This window comes from Mytilus californianus, unplaced genomic scaffold (genome assembly GCF_021869535.1).
Source record: "Mytilus californianus isolate M0D057914Y unplaced genomic scaffold, xbMytCali1.0.p SCAF_3, whole genome shotgun sequence".
Classification (NCBI taxonomy): Eukaryota; Metazoa; Mollusca; class Bivalvia; order Mytilida; family Mytilidae; genus Mytilus; species Mytilus californianus.
This window is the reverse complement of record NW_026262679.1, coordinates 53607879-53633301: the sequence shown is the minus strand read 5'-3', so window position 1 is coordinate 53633301 and position 25423 is coordinate 53607879. Positions and strand designations below refer to the sequence as shown.

General features: G+C 32.7%; 1 protein-coding gene across 2 annotated transcripts in view; it reads right to left on the bottom strand.

Annotated features, from left to right (window-relative positions):
- Positions 1-1793: 1793 nt before the first annotated feature.
- The window catches only part of LOC127734874 (galactose-1-phosphate uridylyltransferase-like), a 60303-nt gene continuing 36673 nt past the window's right edge, over positions 1794-25423 (bottom strand). The window contains exons 1-10 of one of the 2 annotated variants that reach the window (XM_052244924.1): positions 22740-23015; positions 18445-18614; positions 17364-17439; positions 15224-15402; positions 14121-14177; positions 12697-12819; positions 10114-10246; positions 8089-8172; positions 5187-5341; positions 1794-2231 (exon numbers count right to left, since the gene is read on the bottom strand). In XM_052244924.1, the coding sequence (XP_052100884.1) occupies positions 2181-2231; positions 5187-5341; positions 8089-8172; positions 10114-10246; positions 12697-12819; positions 14121-14177; positions 15224-15402; positions 17364-17439; positions 18445-18614; positions 22740-22752 (1041 nt within the window). In that variant the 5' untranslated portion in view covers positions 22753-23015 and the 3' untranslated portion in view covers positions 1794-2180. Of the gene's footprint in view, positions 2232-5186; positions 5342-8088; positions 8173-10113; positions 10247-12696; positions 12820-14120; positions 14178-15223; positions 15403-17363; positions 17440-18444; positions 18615-22739; positions 23016-25423 lie in introns of those variants that run through there. The other variant, XM_052244923.1, reaches the window with a different exon arrangement.

Genomic DNA, 25423 nt, shown 5'->3' with positions numbered 1-25423 from the left:
AAACAGTCAACCTTGACCTGCTGATCCATATTACTACATGGATTTAACGGGAATATGCAAAACAACTTTGACATTTGTAAAATATACTCACTTGTCAAAGTTTGAACGAAGATAACCAAAGAAAGGTTACTAGTGGGGTTTCGTGTAATAAAAAAAATATTTTTATAAATCATGGTTTGATATTGTCAATAAATATGCTATCGTTTTTTTTTTTCATTTAATAATCAATGTTAACAAATATAGAGTTTAGAATGGGGTGTAAGTTAGTTATACACCTCGGGATACGGCGTGTCTGGATAAGAAACCCCTCCGGCCGACGGGGTTTCTTATCCAGACTCACCTATCCCTCGGTGTATAACTATTACAGAATCTTCAGAATCAAGATTCAAATTGCCATTTAAGATGGAGGTTTATTCATTCATAAAAATGGTTTAACCCCACCATATTTTGGGCCTGTATCAAGTCAGGCTATCTTGACTGTTGTTTGTTGTTGTTTTAATATATACATGTATAATAAAAGAACAGAGTTCCAATGTCCCCCGCGTTGCACATATTTTATATTTCCAAGGGGCAGATGTTGCTGATATTAACCTATAGTATAAGTTATATAAAAATTGGCAAGAATTGTACCTGTGAGAGTGCTAACAAGACCAGAAGGACGGACACAGACGGATGCCTGGTATTTCCATGTCCCCCACAACGCGTGACGCGGGGGACAAAAATAAGGAGATGTGGTATGATTGCCAATGGAACAACTATCCACCAAAGTTCAAATGAAGTGGATGTAAGCATTTATAGGCAACGGTACGGCTTCAACAATGAGAAAAACCCATACCATATGTTTGTTTGTAGGAGAGTTGGGTATTGGGGATTAATGTGGTCTGTTTTTTTTTGTCTAGTATTTTTGGGTGATTCCAGTTAACTTTTAAATAACAGAAAAACAAAGGATATGGGGTATATATCCATAACACAAAATCAGTACATGCACAGCCAAAAACAAACAAAAAGCAAAGGAACAGCACTTTTATTGCTGTTCTTCATCTCAAAGTCACAGTGAGGCCTTCAACACGGAGTAAAAAAACTCTCAACTCACTGCAAGTTTAAAACGGCCCCTAGAACCAGCTTGAGCTGAATTCTTTGCAAAAATAATTTGGATAGACCTTGTAAGATGTAACTTTTTTAAAACCTTGAGAACTCTGTGTAATGCTGTGACTGTAAATATATTGTACCAAGAAATACTGACTTATTTACAATGTATAAAAAAATTTTTATAGCATCAAATCATTTCAAGTTGCAACTTTTGCTGCTAAGACATTAGTTTCCTGATGTAGAATTTTTAGAAACAAGAATGTTCAAATTGTTTCTACATTTGTGCAAAACACCCTCTAGAAAAGTTGAAAGAAATCTGCCTACACATTCATGATTTAGGATGTTAACAACAGTAAAATACACAGTTGACAAGTGTTTCACAAAATGTCGTACAACATACGACCAGTAACACTACAATATACTACTGTTCGTAAATTATATGACTTTGTGTAACCTGCAGACCAGAATACCATTATGCATAGAAATTATTCAAACTGATACTATTGACAAATCAGGAAAATAGTTCTTATGTGCTTGTAAATACAGGTATCAATTTCAGTGCAAACAGCATGGTTTTTTTTCTTGATTGTACACTTCAGAGAGCAGTTGAAACCAAAATAATGAAACATTTTGCAGATCAAAACCAAATAGCACAGCCAAAACTGTCTGCGATCAAAGTGGCCTGAGTAAGTCGTAAATCTTGATTTTAGCACAAATATAATTTTAATCCACAGATTATTAGTATTTGACAAAAGATGATAGACAAATCTTGCATATCACAGTACAGTTCTCAAAAATATGTTTCTGTAATCACAATGTTTTCTTTATACAAAACTCTGCCATCACAGTTTATTTTTTTCATACAAAAGTCTTCCCTCACACTTTTTTCATACTAATGCCTGCCATTACAATTAATTATCCCTCACAATATTTTCTACAAAAGTCTTCCCTCAAAATTTATTTCAACAAAATTCTGCCGTCACAATTTATATTTTATACAAATGATTGCCATCACAATATATTTTTTTTATAAATGTCTTCCCTCACAATATTTTTCTACAAAAGACTACCATCATTTAAAATAAAAAAGTCTATCTAAGTTTGTAATGTATATCTGGTAGTTTTCTAAGTTTCTCTGCTGCCTAAAAAAGAAAAAAACTGATATGTAATACTGTTTTAAAACAAATGACTATGATTTATAGAGATACAACCCAGTGCAGCAATTAACTGGGAAATTTATATTCTTATACAATGTAGATTTCCACCTGTTATACAAATTATAGCAGCTATGTTAAGGATGTCTATTTCACAGTGACCTTTATTGACTGAAGCTTAGAGAGCATTGAACTATATTTTGGAAAAGTTATTGATTTCTCTTTTGGTAATAGAAAAACAAGGATATGGGGTATCCATCCATGACATAAAATCAGTACATGCACAGCATGACCTTTACAATAATTTGAATTTTTGTAAAATTTATTGATATTTTTTCATACATATTAGAAATGCACAATTTAAATGCAGAAACATTGACAGTGAATAATTTCTCAGTGTTATTAAAAAGGCAAATTTTGTTTTGATTTTTACATTTGTCATTGTAATGTCAAGTTTTAATTTTTTTTTCAATGGATTTTTTCTTGGTTTTAATGCTGTTGGACATATCTTTAAAAATAAATAGAAAATGTGTCAGTGGGACACAATATGATGCCCTCGCTTGCATATAACATTATAAAGGGACATAACTCAAGACATACATGTGATGGACTGTGAAATTCAGATCAGGAGATTTGGAAATTTTGGTCAGGAGATTAGGACTCAGATCAGGTTTTTTATCGACATAAATTTTGTCGTAAATGTAACCGTATGATGTAGAAATTGTCTTTTAAATGTTTTTTCTTCAACCTTCCATCCGAATGTAATGTGTTTATAGTACCTTTGTAGCCTTTCTATCCGAATGATATCACATTGCAGAAGGAAATATTGAGAAATATAGATTCCACCATTGTAACAAGTGTGTTACGATATTTCCCCACTCGAGACAGTTAGATTTTAATATTTAAAGCGTGAGGCTTGCCGAGCTTTTTAAATAATTAAAATTTAACTGTTGAAAGTGGATAAATATTGTAATACACGAGTTTTAGTGGTGGAATCTGTTTTTCTAATGATTTCTATCCTTCCTTTTCAAAGATTTGAAGAAAATTGTGTACTTTTTATGTGACGTCATCAGGCATGGTCGCCTTATTTCATGACGTCACAATTAAATTTCGACCAATCATTTGCCGAGAACAGATATTTCACTAGTGAGGAGAAATATTTTTCTTACACCGATCAAGAAATGTGAAAGTAGCAAAAAAATTAGAGAAGAATCTTTCTCTAATTTTGTCACTATTTTCACATTTCCCAACCAATTGTGAAAAAAATGTTCTCCTCACCAGTGAAATATCTGTTCTCGGCAAATTATTGGTCGAAATTTAATTATGACGTTAAATTTTCTTGGTTTCTTCTGAATTCCAGATTGTGACAAATAAAGAACACAACTTTCTGCAAATCTTTGAAAAGGAAGGATAAAAATCATTAGAGAAACAGATTCCACCACTATAACTCGTGTATTACGATATTTCTCCACTCTCAACAGTTAAATTTTAATATTCCAAGAGCTCAATAAGCTTTGTGCTTTAAATATTAAAATTTTAACTGTCTCGAGTGGAGAAATATCGTAACACACTTGTTGCAATGGTGGAATCTATATGTTTCTTGCTTTGTTTTTGATAATTGCTTGTAAATATAGCGCTATGACCTTTTCTTTGTGTATAGATTTGTATTCATGTCTCCATCTCCTTTTATTTGTATTCAATATCATTGGTATAGATAAATAAGAAAGAAATATGCTATACATTTATAACATAAATAAATGGAAAAAAATAACAAACAATAACAATAGTAATGCAAGGTTTTTAAGCATTAAGAAAGTCCTTTTCTAGAAAACTAAAGACTCAAACAGTGTAAAGTATTTTACTATTTTTAGCTAAATCACTGTCTATATAGATCTATATACCATTGAAATATATTATTTAATTACTGAATCACTGGTCTTTGACACTTGGCCATGTAAGACTAAAAAGTACAACTGTACAAGTTGACGTGGCTGCTTTCAATAAACTTGACTCTACAATATATATATAAAGTAATCCTGATCCTGGTAACAGTTTGTTTATTTTTGATACTCAGGATGCTGTGAATTGTCTTTGAGTCAATGTTTTCTGCTGTCAGTTTGGATCTTGTTGAGCATGATGAAAATCCTTTAATGTAAGCATTGGAGTGCGAAATAGGCATTTTTTTTTAATGAGTTGAAAGTTAATTAAATCAGGTTGTTGTCTCTTTGACACATTCCCCATTTCCATTCTCAATTTGAAATGTTTTTTTTCGGCTTCAAAACCTTCCAATATTGGCAATAATGTTTTGACAACAACATTCCACTTTTCTATCATCAGCTGATCATTGCCGGTATTTCCCTTTAATCATCCTTTGCATGTGCCATAGACAGAAGCCATATTAATATTCTATCACCTGAGCTGACACCTGTTTATTATGCAATCAAACTATTATCACTTGTTACATGTAATTAACCGTTGGCCTTGTCAAATCTACACATGTTGTGTACAGGTAATGTCAGTTACACCGGATATGTTCGGTACTCTCGGGTTTTTTTGTTTTCATTAACAAACATTTGTAATCATCGTAGTAAAAAAAATGGCGCCTGAAAATTTTAATTCATGAAATATTTTATACACAGGATTTTTTTCTCTTCAACAGGAGGACGGGAGGAGGCCCCTGAAAACGGGATTATTGTACTCCCGTCGGGAGATTTACATGTATGACAAGAACAGTTATAGTGACGCCACCCAAAATTCGAACTTGATCTGAGTTTTGTGGTAATAAGCATTGTGTACAAGTTTCATTACATTTGGTTAAGTTAGAGATAGGAAACCAATTTCGGGACGTACAGACGTACAGACAGACAAGTATAACACTTAATACCCCCTCCGCTACGGAAGGGGCATAAAAGTAATAGTTTCCTCAATATTTTTTTACATTACCTGTTCAGCTGTAAGATCCCGCTGAGGTTGTGCCAACATTTCATACCCAACCATAAATTTCTTTACTGTTGCAGACCTCAATAAAGGGGGATAATACATGGCATGTAACTGCCAATGTTGATTGTCATCTTTCAATCGTGGTCCTGTTGGGGCACCTAAAAACACATTCAGTAAATAATTATAATTGTATTACATATCTGAAGAATCATTTCCAAAGCAAGCAAATCATATAAGTGGCAATTCATCAATATCAGAATTTCGATTATCACACACTTAGAAAACAATGCATTCATAACATATCATATACTTGCAGAGCTTTATAGTTAAAACATTTCAAGGCCTTGGTAGTCTCTTTAACCATATGCTTTCCTGGTGTGCTAGAGGTCATGGGTCTTATTTGCCTTTTGTCAAACCAAAGATATTAAAATTTGTATTCAATGCTTCTCTACTCAACATATTGCATTGACAAGTAGAAGCAAGGACTGGTTGGTGTGGAGTTAGAAAAATCTGGACTAACACAAAGAAGGTTATCTTCATGGACTAGTACAAAGTTATCTTCATGAACTAGTACATAGGTGATATTTCCCATTAGTATGTTATGAATATGTTGAATGTTAAGCAGCCATCAATCAATCATGAATAAAAAAGTGATACATCAAATGCATAAAATTTGGCATAGAAATTGGTATCAGGATGTTAAATAGCGAAACTAACATCTATGAGTACTGTCTAATATAAGCAGTAACATTTCTGAGTACTGTTTAACATTAGGAAAAAACATTTCTGTGTACAGTTTTACATTCAGCAAGAACATTTCTTCCTGGTCAATAGTCTTTCTTCAAAATGAATTTTATTTGAAATTTATTCTGAATGACTCAGACATATGTCAGTAAGAGGTGATTCATATCTGTTAATATTTTAAATAATTTATACTAAAAAAAAATGGAGTAACAATTAACATGCAAAAAGTTACAGTTTTGGCCCATTGGTATCCATGTTTTAAAAAGAATTTGACTACAACCCCTGCATACATTCTAAAGCTTGTTTTAGTGGCATATATGATTTTATTCTACTGCATGTTAATATTGATAGTGAAATCAACATTTGATTTAGTTGAGACTATCCTACTTGACATTGAACGAAATTCATATTCCCCTCTGAGTATCATATTTCTCTCTGAACATCAGGACTACCTCGTGCAAAAATGCACACAGTTATATAAATGAACATAATGCAGTGAATGATATCTTAAAATAGCGATAGTTTAGTGGTTATCATATTCAAAATTATTTTAGATGTAAAAAACAAAACAGAAAATAAATTGCTTCGCCGAGCGCAGCTAGATACGACCGCAGAGGTCCAACCCTGAACAGTTGGGGCAAAAATGGACACAATATTCGCGCTTGATACAGGTCTGAATTTGGATTGTAATTAAATATTTGACACATAATAGGTTTCTGACACAGAATAACTGTAGTCAAAGAACTTAGAATTGGTTATATGATTTGAATTTATATTCAATTTTTTGCTTTTGTGCAATACACTATGCTGTTGCGAAATTGACCCCCCCCCCCCCCCCCCCCCCAAAAAAAAAAATTAAAAAAAAAAAATTGACCCCCCCCTTTTTTTTTTGCTTTTGAGCAATACACTACGCTGTTGCAAATTGAACCCCCCCCCCCCAAATTTTTTTTTTACCCCCCCCCCCCCTTTTTTTGCAAAAAAAATTAATATTTGAAGAAATTTTCTTTTTAATTTCTGAAATCTGAAATGAGAAAAAATTGTACCCCTCACAATTTCTTTTTTACCCCCCCCCCCAATTTTTTTTTCACCTCCCCCCCCCCCCCCTTTTCCAAAAAAAATAATTCTTTCCCTCAAGATATGGTCATAATCTCAATTCAAATTTCCAATGGAGTTTGCAAACATAATTACCCATTTAAATACATCATAAAAGTCTTAAAATAGAAAATGAAATACATTTTTAAAACATGGCTAAAATTAATATTCCTTAATCAACACTTTTAAATAGTAACTTCTAAAAATAAATTGACAGCTAATCACCTCAAGACAATACAACATTTCTTTATACATAATTTAAAAGCAGTGTAAGGGAGGTAATCCAAACATAACATTGTACTTTTTTTTAATTGTCCATTAACCAGGAAACCCTGGTTTTTCCCCCTTTTTTGCCCCTAATTCCTAAACGTTTTGAGCCATAACCCCCCGAAGCCAATCCTAACCATCCCTTTGTGGTATGGAAACTTGTGGTATAATTTCAGAGAGATCCATACACCATTCCACAAGTTATTGTCTGGAAACTAGAAAAATGCTTATTTGGGTCCTAATTCCTAAACTGTTAGGACAATAACCCCCAAAATCAATCCCAACCTTCCTTTTGTGGATATAAACCTTGTGTTTAAATTTCATAGATTTCTATTTACATTTACTAAAGTTATTGTCCGGAAACCAAATGTCTTTGGACAACACCAACGACGACGAAGTGATACCAATATACGACCTCAAAATTTTTTGCGGTCTTTTAAAAACTTGTCATAGAATAAATAATTAACTTTTGATAGGTACTGTTTATAAATGTTTATGTTGTGTTTAGTTATAAAAGCAAGCAAATAAGAAAAAAATGTATGTAAAAAATAAACAAATAAGTATAGGCAGGGGAATAAAAAATTCATTTCCCTTGGCTTAGGGAGATATGAAGTTTTGTTCATCTTGAAAAGTCTTTTTTGGGTGAAGAAATCTTAATATCTCCAGCAGGCAAAGGAAATAACTGTATAGTGTTAAAATTTCAGAATGATCAATCATCTAGAAAATAAGTGATTGTATCTACAAAAAACACCATACCATTATATTAGTGGAAAATTTGCAGACAAATAAAGATTATACAAACCATGCCATCCCATGGAATAGGGGAAAGAGACTTCAAACATGTTATCATATTTTGTCAACAGCTGTTTGGTTATATCTGCTAAAGCTGAAAAACAAAAAAACAATTTATTTATAAAAGTTATTTAAAATATAATTGCCTGTTTTAATAGTTATGTTGAAAACATAATATTACATGGACATGATTATAGTTGAGTGTAACATAAATATTACATGTCGTTGATTTTGCTGTAAATTATCTCCCTTTTATAAAAGTACTGGTATATCAAATACATGTAAAACTGTCGCTAAATTATTAAAATTACATGTACACAATAACTTTTTTTTAGAAAACATACCATTATTTTTTTGCTCAATTAAACAAGGTATAGAACTAATCACTAATCATATATAAGTAAAACTTTTTTATACCAGTGTTGCTGAAAAGTATGAGTTCAAAATTATTCCAATTTCAGAAAATAGACAGTAAATAACTAAAGAACAATCTTAATTATGCAGGGATCTCCATGACCTGTTTTATGATGGTGCACCGCCATTGTTAAATTATCTTCTGCCATCGTCAAATGATCCCCACCATTGTCAAAATTTGTTTTCTTTTTGCTAGCCGCCGCCATTTTTTTTAGCAATTATAATCAATTGCATGTAATTGCATAACCCTTATTGTATTATAATCCAAAGGGTCCTCCTGATTACAGTTGTAAAGCCCTGAGGGATATCCGGATAAAGATCGCTAGTCACTTGTACGGGTAGATCAACACACCCAACAGGAGAACACTTTATCAAGATAGACATTTAATTGCATTATTTATTTACGTTTCAGCAAATGCTAATGAAAATTTAGATTGAAAAATAAATTTTAAATCCAGTTACAAAGAAAAAAGTTTAACGAGTCAAACACGTGCTTTTATATTGACTTACACAATCAGCCTTTTTAAATGATTACAAAATAAGATGTAAAACAGAACATAATTTCATGCCAAACAACACGACTACAACAATTATTGATATTATTGAATCAATTTTAAAAGTAAATACATGAATATTAACTGCAACTTGATAATCTGAAGAAATTGTGTATCGTAATTCCGAATTCATTTTGTAGCTTAAAATCAAATTAATACATCTGGTTTACATTCAGAATCGAAAGATGCATGTTGCATAGTCTATTACTATAAAATTTGCAGTTTAAAGTCATTAAAACCATTTTAAGTTGTAACCGTTTGCCCTCCAAATCTTTATTCAACTTTTTACAAAACTGGTGCGAAACTTCTTGTTGGTAATGCTGCAAATCTTTGATACCGGACATGGTTCATGACTTCTGAATTTGACATTGAAAAAAAGATCCCTCCAATTTTTAAGTCCTAAACAATTACCAAAATAGCAAGAAAACGACTTGGAAACCTTTAGGACAGCTAGTGGCCATTCTTGACTAAACCGGAGCCTTGCAGGCTTGACACTGAAATTGTTACAAATGACAATTAATGAAAATATTGGTTATTCTATAATGAAATAAATATAATAAGCAATATATTAGTCTGTTCACCATTCCTTACATAGAAATGGAGGATTGAAATACTTTCCATCACGACACGCAGTAGACATGGGGTTTTGTCAAGATGAAAGTTCCTCCATCGTTAAATTTTCATCCATGGAGATCCCTGATTATGTTTCATTTATTTCATACTAACAACTGTTCACTAGCAATAAGCTAAAGTATTCTACCAGTTGACCAGTTTCTATACCTTGATGAATTCAAACTGATATTGGGTAAAATATATTTAGAAAATTAGCATTTTGAATGAACAAAGCCTTATTTGAATTTTCAAACTTCAACTAAAATCAATGCAAATCCTGTATGTAAGCTTTAATGATTTTGCTGTGGTGATCTATGTGCAGTACAGAAAAAAATCAGTAAAATTCTTGCATGTCCCTATTATTTTTTACTAAATAAAATATTTAGAATTATGCTATTCAAAGTTCACCAACTTTCAAATGAGATTTGATTGGTTGGTACATACAGAACACACACCATCTCTTTCTTCATTGGTTAGATCTTCTAGCCTAAGTACATGTCGTTGTGGTAATAGCATGGTTTCATATGGCCACACAGCCCAGTATGGTACAAGCCACACCCAATGATCATTCTGTAAAACTATTCTCTCCTGAAAACAGATTGTTTTAATAAAATATTACTGTAGATTCAGAAATTATTGTGAGGTTTTTATTAATGCGAATAATGCAAATGGGTGAGTATCGCAATAATCAGAACTCACATTTTGATAACTGAAACATATTTCTTTATGCAGATTTTTTTTTAATCGCAATAATTAAACTCACATTTTTGTCCATTTGTGAAAAATCGCAATAATAAATGCATGCAATAATTTCTGAATTTACAGTAACTGATATATATATACAATATATTACGGATTACAAATGTATCTAGTTTTGTGATGGATAACAACGCAGAGATGTCAGTTCATATTCAAGAAAAAACCTGTGTATATCTGATGTTTTTAATCCCAATTGAAAGCAGGAGGGGCAAACTAAGCAATGTTGGGGGTAGACCTTGTAAAAGGCCTATGCATTAACCATAAATGTAGCTCCATAAGGGCACACTGGGCCCCCTGGTCCTAAATACATCTCTGGTCTTAAATCTACATGCAAATAAAAGAATGTAATAGGCTCACAAAGGGTAAAAAGTTATGAGTATCCTCAATGATACATGATACAGAAAAAGTCACTTTCATACAAACAGTGCACTTGAAAACTAACTTTTAATTTAAAAAATATTTCTAACGTAAAAAAAATTAATGTCAAGATGAAAAAAAGAGTGCATTTAAGTGAAGTACATAGAATATACAGAAACATGCACTGAATGTATAAACTTCATGGTGAGTGTTTAACAAATACTTGGTACTGGAAATTACATTAAGGCAGGGGTAATCTGCAATATATGAGCATTAAGGTTTCAGACAGGGTATATAATAAATGTATATATATTCAAACCATTGTTTCATGTTTATTTACCACAAATACTTTCTTTTCATTGAATATGCATTCAGAGTGCATTCTTTCAAAGAGTGAAGCTTGATTTTGATTTATTTATTCTAGTGTTGTCGACGATTAACCTGTTAACCGTCGGAAGGACCGAATATTGAATACCAAAAACCCTAACCGGTTAACCAGACTTTTTTTTTAATTCTATCACCTCAGGGCAAGATTTAGATAAAAGTAACCATAATTAGCATGCATGTATTTTGAACAGTTGATTACATTTCACGATTTACTTCATTATTTCATTTTCATTTTTGATTTAATATTGCATACACCTACATGTAAATATGCCACCTCCATCGTCCAAGGTTTTGTCATACTTTAAATGAAATGCAGACTAAAAAATGGTAAAATGCAAATCATGTGAATGGCATTAATGTATATTTGGTGGTACGAGTAACAGGCTTAATCATCTCAAATTGAAACAATCAGCAGTTTCAGACAATGTCAACTCGACCAGATTAAGATGATATTCATCTTCTTAATCTGAAGTTACAAACTTCATAGTAGATACAGTAGAATCGGATGATTAAAAATAAACTTCACCAGGAACGCTCAAAGCCTAGCCTTATAATACCCAAGGATAGACTTCAATTTGTCATATCATAAAAACATACATTTGTAGGGTACTATAGATAAGGTCTATAAACATCAACTTAACTACCGGTTAATCGGTCGAAAGATTACCTGACTAACCGGATAGGCAAAACTGTTCAATTTGACAACACTAATTTATTCCAATGTCATATTCCTTGCTTAATATCAGCAGAAATGAAAAAAAAGACACACAAAACAGAGTACTGTTAAAGTGTCCTTGGTGTTGTTCTTCTACAATGTGCCCCAAAAGTTGGTAAACAACAAATGAACCATGGAATTAAAACATGAAAATAATGTGTTCATAGGACAGCATGCACCACTGGCACTATTACATTTTTTCATGTTCAGTAAACTGCAAAATCGTGGTTTTAAACCCTAACTTAACATATTTATTTAAAAGTTATATTCATAATAATTATGTGCACCAAGTTTCAAGTTGATGTGATCACAAAATACCTTCAACAAAAACTTAAACCTACCTGAAAACAAAACTTTAACCTGACTCGGACAAACATACAGATTGATGGATAAGTGCACATACAGCAAATCATTAATATGTAAGGTGGGGCATTAAAAAAAAGATTTGTTTATGTAAATAGATAAGAGACAACTTGCTTCCTTTTACAAAAGTTATTTATGATAAGTTTTGAACCAAATTTCGTTTTCTTCTTTCAAAGGAAAACTTCCATTGCAGATAACTGAATCTCTTAATAAGAGGGTTTTGGAAATTTCCTTATCTTGCAAACCTGTTGTAGTTTGTTTTATTTTTTCATCTTATCAAAGGGATTAAAAAGCTGTTTAAAAATTACACAAAACCATGGCATGTAGGCTGTCTCACAGGAAGTGAGGTCAGAAAAGAAATATCTTAATTCATAGCATCTAAGTTATAGCTATAATTTAGCAACATGGTGTGAAAATAATGGTCCAGACCTTAAGTAAAAAAATTTATCTCTCATACCTGTTTTTGAAGTTCTTTTTTAACATAATCCACTAGCATAGGCGTTCCATGTTTTGTGTAATACTGTTTTTGTGTTCTATTTTTTACCATTGGTTCATTAGGCAAGAAAGAACTAGCCCAAACCTAAAAAAAATTTTAAGAATATTACTAGTAATTTGAATATTAATTCAAAATCATTTTAATATTATTAACATAGAAGATTCACAAAGATTCAACATTGATCTTGCAAACACATAAAAACTCAGACTTGATTTTCATGTAAAATTATTTCCTTTCCTGTGGTATATAAAAATATGATGATATTAAGTAAAGTTGTTCCTAAATTTTACTTCTTCTTAAATCTGATCATATAAAACATAAATACAGAATTCAAACACTGATGCACAATAGTTACTATATTATAAACAGTAAAAATGACATTAATTTGGCTGAATTCCACATGAAGGGCATGTGACATAAAATGATTATTATAAATAGACATAAGTAAAGAAACAATAATGACCTTGCAAAACCCTCATGAGTAGTCAAGGTCGTTAAAAAACCCCCTCGTTGACAATAATGATATGTATAAGATAATACAGATATGTATTCAAATGAAATTCATTTAGTGGTTTAGGAGATGGTGTTTGCAATTACATCTATACAAAGGAGAATTCCACGATTTGAATGCTATATAGTATGGCAACTTTGAATCCTTCATAAATGCAGAAACTGAATCAATAAGGTGAGTTCATAAAAGGTTTAATGAAATGATTTGCAAGAACACAATTATAAATATATAATTATACAGGAATGTTTCAATTTGACTGCTTATGGGAATCAAATACAGGATGTACAATTACATTACAAGGTGAAGAAATGAATTAAGATTGGCTGAAGTCTGACGACGGCTGCCCTCCTATTAGTCAAAGCATGGCACCCTGGGTGTATGTATTGCCATGACGGTCCCATGAAGGTCCAACGCTGTAGCACCATCAATTTTTAGGGTTTGTTCAGCAGATTCTGATGAGAAGTGGTTCTCAGATTATTTTAAGGATTGATGAACAAATGAATATTCTGTACACATTATATGAGGGTCTAGATGGGGTTAACAGAATAGAGAATAATGGGCAAAAAATAAAGAATGGAGGAAAATGGTCGTAAAATAAAGAAAACAGAATAGTTGGGTGCTCACATATAAAGAGTAGAGAATAATTGGCAAAAATTATAAAGAATAAAGAAACTTGGCCTAAAAATTTAAAGAATACAAAAATAAAGACCCCCTTTCCAAATCCAGACCCTCTTATCCTTTTATTAACAATTATAACTCATGGAATATTATAGCAACAAATTCCATCTACACAGAAAGGTACATTATCTTTCAATGAAGATGAAAAATGTATCTTAAAATGTTTTCTGACGAAACAATATGGAACAATTATTACCTGGCAGTGAGGGTGTGGATTAGAACATCCGTTAATACTTCCTTTATTTTCAAAAATCTATAAAAACAAAAACATACATAAAAATATTAGAACTGCTATCAAATTTATAACCTAAATTAAAACTTCTGAACTATCAAATCATGGTTATGAATAAACAATAAAATGTTGAATCTGTAATGGTTTCAATTAAATAATCAAATATTGCATCTGTAATAATTTCTTATAAATACTTGAAGACATACCATACAGATCTAACAGATCTTAATGTTGATTTTTTCCTGAAATTTTTTTAACAGTCAATTTTTATATGCAAAATAGAAGTTAGCAATGAGATCATTCCTTCTTGATTTTCAGTTTTATTGTGGCATGTTGATGCTCATAATTTCATATTTCAATGCTTTTCCAAACAAAATGAGAGATTTTACCCAGTTATTGGCAACATTAGCACTCTATACATTTAAAGACATTTTTCACAAATTTTTAATTGATTATATTTCTAGAAGTATAAATGCTAAATATATCATTTTTTACGATATTCAGATGCAGTTAAATGAGTGATAAATGCATAAAATTTTTCAACCCACCGCATTTTTCGCCTGTCCCAAGTCAGGAGCCTCTGGCCTTTGTTAGTCTAGTATGTTTTTTAATTTTAGTTCATTCTTATGTTTTGGAGTTTAGTGTGACGTCCATTTTCACTGAACTAGCACACAATTTTATTTAGGGGCCAGCTGAGGACCAGCTGCGGGATTTTCTCGCTGCATTAAAGACCAATTGGTGGCCTTCAGCTGTTTTCTGCTCTTTGGTCGGATTGTTGTCTCTTTGACATATTCCCCATTTCTCAATTTTAAAATTACATAAAATTCAGAAATACTGTCTATTAACCTTCAAGTTTTTTCTTGTAGGTTTAGTGTTAATGGCAGCAGACCTTTGGTAGTCTCTGTATCCACACTTTGTTTTAAGTCTGAAATATAGCACAGTCACTTGTCTATTGTTGAAGACTGTATGTTGACCTCTAAATGACCTATGGGGTTTTATTTTGTGTTGTTGGCTTGATGACTAATTAAATTACTCTCAATATCTCCTTTCATAAATATGATATTTACCTGCACCCATGTGTACTTCTTGCCAAGATCTACATTGATCTCTGCCCACTTGTCAATCACAGCTCGTACCTCCTCTTTTGACATGATTGGCAGAGTGACATCAGAGTGAGGATGAAAACATATTACTTTACATGTCCCAAATCCTGCCGCTGCTTGGAATAAAGGATCATCACTTGGTGCTGAAAAATCAAATAAAAAAACACTTACTGTGGATTCATTTGTATTCTTGTACAGGATAGCAATATATACTTGGATTTTGTGGTATAGGTTAACAATGAAATTAAGTGTTCAACAAATAAGTTACAAATTTACAATTTCTCTATAGGTTTGTATATAAAATAAAGAGATGTGGTATGATTACCAATGAGACAACTATCAAACAGAGACCAAATGATGTAGATGTTTAATAACAACTATAGGTCACTGCACAGCCTTCAACAATGAGCAAAAAAACTCATCAAAGATAACAGGCCTATAATTTTGTACACCAGACTCACATTTTGTCTACAAAAAAACTGATCATTGAAGCTCATATAAAAAAAGTAAAAAGGCAAAATATAGTATGAAGTTGAAGAGCAATGAGGACTCAAAATTCTGAAAGGTTTTGCAAAATACAGCTAAGGTACTCCATGTATGCTTCTTTGCATACCTGCCAACCCTCCTGTTTTGAGCGGGAGTCTCCCGCGCAAACAACAAAATTCCGGAAATCTCCTGCTTGCCGGTCCACTCCTGCGCGGGAGTATAAAATCTCCTGCTTTCAGATATTTTGACCTGGAATAACCCGCGTTCGTAATTCTCTGGCTTTTTCATTACTTTCAACAGAAATAAATAAACATCGCCGATCATTTGAAAACTTTGGTCAGTTGTTTTTATGTTCAATATATAAATAATCGAAATTCAGTTCTGCTATGTCAACTCCAATAAGATAGAGGTCTTTGTCTGGACCAAGCGATAGTGTAAAAAAGAAAAAATAGATAACTGCAAATCTTAATGTCAAGCAGATTTGAATGAAAGATTTTCAATTTTTACGATCAAGTTCACTTGGCAATGAATCTTTTTGCACATCATGTTCAATCAAATTTTAGATTTCTTCTGGTGGTCTGTACGATGTTTGAAAGCATGCTTAGTGTGAGACTCACAACAAAATCAAAATATGGAATGTTATGAGTTATGAGACTTGGAGGTATTGAAAAAGGCTAAAAAAAACCACCTTGTATAGTTTATAACCATGAATTGAAGAAATACTGTATATTTATTCACTCTTATTGGTGTTTTGTAGATGAATACATAAACAGGTCATATATTTAACTTGAAAATGTCGTTCGCCTAAAATCTCCCCCTCAGCTGTCAGAGCTGAGGGGGAGAGAGCTGAGGGGGAGATCTCCCTCTTTGAGGGTTTCAGAGGTTGGCAGGTATGTATTTTGGCAAAACCACAAAATCAAATATCAACGAAAATACCATTTTACCTCAATCCACAAAAATTGGATGTTACAAAAATAAATGAATCCACAGTTAATCTTAATTCCTACTTAACAAAATTTTATTGCACGTGTAAAATTTTTTTAATTTTTATAGTTGCTTTAAACTTACAGCCTTGGTAATACTAAAAAGTTGGTTCATTAAAATGTAAAACCTCAAACAACATGATGTGTTGTGTCAATTAAATCCTTAGTATGCCTCCTAACCAGTGGGAATTGGATTTTCCTTGAAATTAACCAGAGTTATTCATCTTTGGCTAGTTTATCATTATTACTGAGATTCAAAAACAACAGTTTATTTCAACATTACGAACTAAAAAAATAGTAGAATACTTCATGTATTTACAAAAACAAAAGCGTCAGGAATAACTAAAATTTTGCGATTCTACCCATGTTCTACTTGAAGTATCCATAGCTATGTTGGTTGATCTGTCAGAACACTGGACTCAATTTGAAATAACACACCATTAAGGATTATCAGGCCAAGTTTGCATTCAATTTTTCCATTGGTTAAATGTCCATACATAGGAAAAGTTTTTTTTCTAATAACAGAAAGACCAAAACAACAACAGGCACCAAGTGATAGCAATTATAGCTCCCACTGACACTTTGTTAAGGCCAGGTAAATATCAAATTGGTGTTTTCTTATGTTTTGTGTATACCTGGTGCAGGTCCTTCCTCTAGTAATGCTGGAAAATCGTTTGTAAATACATATGTACTGTCATATTCTGGGGTAACCTGTGTTAATAAAACAAAATAATGTCCATAAAGAAAATTAGAATTATAAAATACAAGCATTCTGAGAGTATTGTATGGCAATACATAGTCCCCTACCGGTTAAGAATTCATTGTACTGGAACAAAATGCTAACTTGATCTATAACTTGTCCTGGTGTAAACTATATAACAAATATCAAGTCAATATCTTCAAGCATGACGAAAAAAAGTGTGGAAAACTGATACTTTGAGTGAATTTTTTAAGTCCAAGGACCATATGATAACTCTGCACGACATCAGACCCGAACAAAATTAGGACTTGATCTGTAACTTGTCATGATAAAACTATATACCAATTATTAAATCAATATCTTCAAGCATGAAAAAAAAAAGTGCGGAAAACTGATTATTTGAGTGAATTTTCTAAGTCCAAGGACCATAACTCTGCACAAACTCATCAGACCAGAACAAAATTCGAACTTGATCTGTAACTTGTCATGATAAAGCTATATACCAAATTTCAAATCAATATCTTCAAGCACGAAGAAAAAAAGTGTGGAAAACTGATTTGCCAGACTGACAGACGGACAGACAGACAGACAGACAGACAGAGTGCAAACCTAAAGTCCCCTACAACTTCGTCGGAAGGGGATTAATAAATACAGCGTTTTACTTATAATTATTTCCGAGAGCAGGAATTTGATTCATTGATTTTAATCATATGAGTTATTATCCTTTCTTGGAAATAGCACTTGTTCAGTACAATGAGGATCAAACGAAAGAAGTAGTGTTTTTGTCTCATTGGGATTATCTCATTGACATTTACCCCATATATCTTTCTTTATTCATAAAACTGTAAACTGCTTACATATCAAAATGTTTCCAGTGTTCTCATTGAGTTTTAGTTAGCAGTTTATTGGAAGGAAATTGATCTTAAGCTGTTTAATACAGAATTTATATGTTTGTCGCAAGATTTTTTTACACCAGAGTTATAATGGTATTGGAATACTGAATTAAATTCTTTTACTTTTCCATTTGGTCTGGTTACTCCTGGACAAAGAGGATTCTTTGGATCAAATCTGGGAACTTCAGATTCCTGGGGTTTTTCTACTTGTCCTTGCCATGGTCGCTTCATACGATGTGGAGAAACTGTTACCCATTCATCCTTCAAAGGGTTAAATCTTATGTGAGGATGTTCTGAAAAATAATATTGTTATTATAATCATTCATTTAATAAATAGTTTAGTATGTGATGTGGTATGGATTGTGCAGTGTTTTTGTGTGTTTTTTACTTTTCAAGATACAGTCTAGATTGGCAATGGGGGAGGTTTATGTGTATGTAAAACTGGTTTAACTTCATCACATTTTATACCTGTACCAAGTCATACTTTTCTTCTAACACTTAGAAGTAATGGTTAAGTTGACAGTATAAACTGAAAAGACGTCCCAGATGTTCTTTAGACAACTGCTTATTATATTTGGAAGATCATACAATTTAAGTTTACACATATCTATCAATTATTTTCATGCAAAAATCACATGATTTTGTAATTCTCCAAATTTGTTTTGTCAAATACATGTAGGGCTCTTCATGCCATTGGCGTTAACACTTATCCTAGGAAAATAAGTGTCAGACTTAGTTTCTAAGTAAAGAATTAAGATTTCCACAGAAATTATTTCTGCATATTTATTTGGTAAGAACACTAATGACATGAATATATTTTACTAGGAGAAATATACTATTTTGGATTTCTTATATATACTGAATACTTAATTAGTACATGTAGTACATTAATAAATTTCTTTTGGGATTCTGTGTCTGCAGTGATTTTCTGATTTGGTCGCCCTCAGAAAAAGCCTTCCTACACAGAATCCAAAAAGGAATTAATGATACATATGAGAGGGTTTGGATCACAGGCAATTCTCCTTGAAAAAAATTACCTATATATACCTTGTTATAAAGGATGATAGGGAAACAATTTCAGAACAAGTGTAACAGTGGATTCCTTCCACCAGTGTATTTTTTCCAGAGGACAAGTTACACTACAGCACTAGTGTATAATTTGCAGAAGAACTATTGTCCTAGGTTAGTTTTTCCATGTTTAGTATAACTTATCCTTTGTTTAGCTGTGAATTTAAAACACTCTTAAAAGTTGTTTTTTAAGGGTGTATGATTAAAAACAAAAAGGGCATGGCCCTTTTTGGAGGTTTAAAAAATATCAAAATCAGTAAGCAAGAAAAAAATGTCCATGTGGAAATTATACACTATTGTAATATATCCTGGAAAAATTGTACACAAATAAATAAAGGATAGTTTATGTCATCTGCATTTGGCTGAAGTAATGTATTCTTCAAGGGAAAAAAAACGACAGACACCAAGGGCGTGTTTCATTGGTCTCTTCTGTACATCTCCAGAACGTCTTCTGGTGAAGAGTCAAAAAAAATGAATCTGGACCTCTTCTGGAGATATTCTGTAGAAGAAGCAATAAAACAAAAAATCTATTTGCCGTCGAATATATCAGATTTTTTTATGTTGGATGACATAAATGAAGTTTACGATGATTAATTAGAAAATTAAGATGTGTTTCAGCATTGGTGTAATTATACAATAAGTGTAAAAACAAACAAAATTGGTTGGAAGAAATCGCTGTGTTCGTAAAAAATTTTTCTTTATACTTTACTAACTAAAATCTGACTAGAAGCGCCGACCATGTGATTTTAAAGAATAATCTTAAACTGTACAAGAATTTTTCAATATTTGTTTGGACATCTTGTCTATTAAATTTTTTAAAGTAAAGAACTAGATTATTTTTGCATATATAAAAGATATTGCTGAGTCCTCAAAATCTTTTTCCCTGGTGGCCCTTGAAGAAAATCTGCTGGTCCTAACTTTTATTTCTATTGCAAAATTCTGATGGTCAAAACCTTCGGACCACGACTTTTTGATTGTATATGTATACAAGGTATACATGGTCATGGCGTTTCCCAGACTGTTTATTACTAAATCCGTTGATTGTGTAATGATTGATACTTTAGTTTGGGGAACAAGATTTATTTGTTAGTTGTAATTGGCTTTGAACAAACTTTCAGTAACTGAAAATACTCTTATTTCGATGCTTTGTGTCTATTGTCATAATGTTAGTTGGGTTTTATTTATTTGTGTCTCTAATCTTTTGAGTTATTACTATTGCAACTGATTTTTATAGTTTGACTTTGTTCTTATGTTGTACAGTTACATCACTGTCCCAGTTTAGGGAAGAATTGATCGATCATAAACATGTTTAACCCTGCCATATTCTTAATGTGCCTGTGCCAAGTCAGGTGCATGAAGTTCAGTGTTTGTCTTTGGTTTATGTGTGTTGCCCTCAGTGTTGCCTCATATTTGATATTTGTAAATTGTTTTTGTTATATATAATAAGGCCGTTAGTTTTTTCGATTCAATTGTTTTACATTTTTCATGTCGAGGCCTTTAATAGCCGACTATACGGTATGGAGTTTTGTCATGGTTGACGGCCATACGGTTACCTATAATTCCTTATATCCCCTTAATTTGAAATCCAATTGATAGTTTTCTCATTGGCAATCATACCACATCTCCTTACTTTTATATTATATACCTGACTTTTAGACGCGTGTTTTTCCAGAAAATGCATGAAATATCTGTCCCTGGACATTAAAATTCAGCAACAAACTACCAATCATTTTAAACTCGTGTTGAATAAGGAGACAAGAGTGCACACGCTGAAATGTCTCGCCTTCTTTACTAATCATTGATATTATGTTGATAGTCCTAAATATAAAGCTTTATTACAACTGTCACATAAACTTAACATTAACCAAGTAAACTAAACATTGACCAATGAACCATGAAAATGAGGTCAAGGTCAGATGAACTATGCTAGGCAGGCATGTACAGCTAACAATTCTTCCATACAACAAATAGAGTTGACCTATTGCTTATAGTTTAAGAAAAACAGACCAAAACACAAAAACTTAACACTGAGCAATGAACCTTGAAAATGAGGTCAAGGTCAAATAAAACCTGCGTGACTGCCAAATAGATCATAAAATATTTCCATACACCAAATATAGTTGAACTATTGCATATAGTATAAGAAAAACAGACCAAAACACAAAAACTTAACTATAACCACTGAACCATGAAAATGAGGTCAAGGTCAGATGACACCTGCCAGTTGGACATGTACACCTTACAGTCCTTCCATACACCGAATATACTAGACCTATTGCTTATAGTATCTGAGATATGGACTTGACCACCAAAACTTAACCTTGTTCATTGATCCATGAAATGAGGTCGAGGTCAAGTGAAAACTGTCTGAAGGGCATGAGGACCTTGCAAGGTACGCACATACCAAATATAGTTGAACTATTGCACATAGTATTAGAAAAAAAGACTAAAACTCAAAAACTTAACTTTGACCACTGAACCATGAAAATGAGGTCAAGGTCAGATGACACCTGCCCGCTAGACATGTACACCTTACAATCATTCCATACACCAAATATAGTAGACCTATGGCATACAGTATGAGAAAAACAGACCAAAACACAAAAACTTAACTATAACCACTGAACCATGAAAATGAGGTCAAGGTCAGATGACACCTGCCAGTTGGACATGTACACCTTACAGTCCTTCCATACACCGAATATACTAGACCTATTGCTTATAGTATCTGAGATATGGACTTGACCACCAAAACTTAACCTTGTTCACTGATCCATGAAATGAGGTCGAGGTCAAGTGAAAACTGTCTGACGGGCATGAGGACCTTGCAAGGTACGCACATACCAAATATAGTTATCTTATTACTTATAATAAGAGAGAATCTAACATTACAAAAAATCTTAACTTTTTTTTCAAGTAGTCACTGAACCATGAAAATGAGGTCAAGGACATTTGACATGTGACTGACGGAAACTTCGTAACATGAGGCATCCATATACAAAGTATGAAGCATCCAGACCTTCCACCTTCTAAAATATAAAGCTTTTAAGAAGTGAGCTAACGCCGCCGCCGCCGCCGCCGCCGCCGCCGCCGCCGGATCGCTATCCCTATGTCGAGCTTTCTGCGACAAAAGTCGCAGGCTCGACAAAAACCATTTGCTATTTTTTTTTTTTTTTTTTTTTGGTAGGGATGGGGGACATGAGGATTTTGAAAAGGAATATGGAGGCCTAGTGTGAGCTGAAAATAGGCATGGCATGCTTAGGGACATATTAAAATGTATAATAAATCCGCAAAAAAATTATCCTGCTCCCTTCCCCCCTCTCCAGAATATAAAAAAGTTGTCCCCTTACTTTGATTGTTCATGTAGTTTTTATATTTATCCAGGTTATCGTCCCTACAGGGATGTTCTAAGGCTGCAATACCATAAAAACGTTAATCACACAGCACACATTCTATTATATCTGAATTCATAAATTTATTAATGTTGTTTAGACTAAACGACGCCATGTTTGTTATATGCCTCTGCCGTCTAAACCACCTATTTAAAAAGAAGAGATAGGAGAGGAACAGAAGATCTTCCCAATGCAAAAAAATAGAAATGGACCTCTTCTGGCTCACTACCGAAAAACAAAAAAACACGCCCCAAGTAGTTAAGGATATAACTTAAGGTTCATCATAACAAATGGACAACAATGGCTGTATTTACACCTCAAAAACTACTCTGAGTACAGACTAACCTGTCCACTCAGTTAGACCCTTTAACTCACGTATAGTTGTGTAGATATCTATTGTCTATTCCAATCAAGGACAATCAATACATTATACAATACAGTTGTTACCTGAGAGGGAACATCTCAAAGATGTATCCCAACTTAGTTTATTTTAACACCATCTGCAGGAACTAAAAAAAATGCCCATCAAAATCCAAAAAAGATTTTATCTTTCTGAAACACAAAATGCATTTAACTTTTATATATCTAGTGGATACCAGGCCTTAAAACTTTTCAAACTGGACAGGTTAGTCTGTACTCAGAGAAGTTTTTTGAGGTGTAAATACAGCCATTGTTGTCCATTTGTTATGATGAACCTTAAATAAGTTTTTAGAAAAAATAACATACATGTGTTATTACAGATACTTTCATGAGTTGTCTACTCTTTGTTTCTAAAATTTTCTTAATCTGTAGTGACATATGTCATGTATGTTTGTTATTTGCTAAATAAATCAGAAAATTTTTTATTTTTAGTTGGCACTTGGGAATGCTTGAAACTTTGCGCAGTAACTTAATACATAGCCTTGATAACTAATTCTCCAATTAAATTATTACATTTTTTATCAGCTATGGTAAATCAATAAACGTATTTACACTTTTGGTATTTAGCTATATTTTGCCTCCGAATGACCTTAGATCGACCCCGAATCACCTTTTGACGTCAGGCTACAATCACTTTTTAATTGTGACGTCAAATGTTTTGAATTATGATGTCAAAGTTTACGGGAACCTGTGTGATTTTACGTAATGGCAGACAAATTTGCATACAAGTGTAAATACGTCTATGACACAAGGCTTTTAAGTGATAAACTTAGATGTAACATATAACATTAACCCTCTTAATGCCAAAGCGACATATATGTCGTTTCAGTGTTGATGCCAAAGCGACATATAAGTCGTTTGGGGGTTTGATGCCAAGGCGACATATATGTCGTTTCAGCAATATTACAATAAGTATATATTATAAATCAAAACTTTGCAACCTATACTACACTAAATAATTAATGCGTTATAACATTGTTGACCATCAGTCATCTTAGTGTATTTTGGAGCAATGACGTAATATCCATGACGTCATTGTGACGTTATAATTATGGCACAAGTAAATTGAGTTTTCTTTCTCTGAAAAAAAAACCCGTCTTCCAGCGGCAAACGACAACGTTGGTTTTTATATTTGCATGCACGCACATGACACTGATGCTGACGATTTAAAGATTGACATAAGAGCTGGAAACACAAGATAATTGAACAACAAGACCGGGCCGCCCTTTTTTTGGCATTGTAACTTACCAGACTAACATAATATAAAACACTTTATTAACCGCATATCCGACATATTCGTCAAGCTGTGTTGAAAAGTACTTTAGAAAGTTTCGCACATTACGTATGTTCGAATAGTAATGTTTATGTGTTTACCCTCTCAGTCCGAAACGGGAAATCGGTCCACCCATGACAGAATCATGGCCCAAGAGAACGCACAGTTAGGACTCGCTAAATATCAAAAGAATATTGAGATTTGGAGTTGTGAAAATTTAGAAGAACACTAATTTTAAACATGGAACTCAACAGAAATTCCCTAACATTGTCGATAAAATACACACTGCCAATGCCTACAGTTTCTTATCTAAATTGAGTTCCTTTTACCCAAATGGTGTTTGACTGATAAGCGACAAATACTTTACTTTAATTTGATAAACAAAATTTCGTATTTATTAGTTTTTGATAATTGAAATTTAACCATGTTTTTAACTCCTTTTGATGTTTCAAAGTGTTCCTTATTATTGCTAGCTGAGTTCCTGTCGTGAAGGAGGAAAGGTTTAATTCCATTTTTTACAAACATATATTTCGTGAACTTCGACTGTTTTATTTGTGTGAACACCGCAGGAAAAATATTTTACAAACATTTTAGAATGAAATCGTGTCATTAAACATTATATGGTGCATTATTGACGGACAATTTCAGTCGGCTTCACATAGTTGATAGACGAAATATTTAATTCAAATTTTAAGTAAAGCTATTTTAAAACTGAATTTACGATTAATTAATTGCATGTCATTTAGTTCAGTGACCAATATTTTATACTTATAATATAAAAATAAGGGAATGTGGTATAACTGCAAATGAGACAACAATAAACCAAAGTTGAAAAGAAGTGGATGTCAGCAGTATTGCAGGCAACCGTACGGCCTTCAACGATGAGAAAAACAATACCACTAGTCGCCTATAGAAGGCCCCGAAATGAAAAATGTGAAATAATTCAATT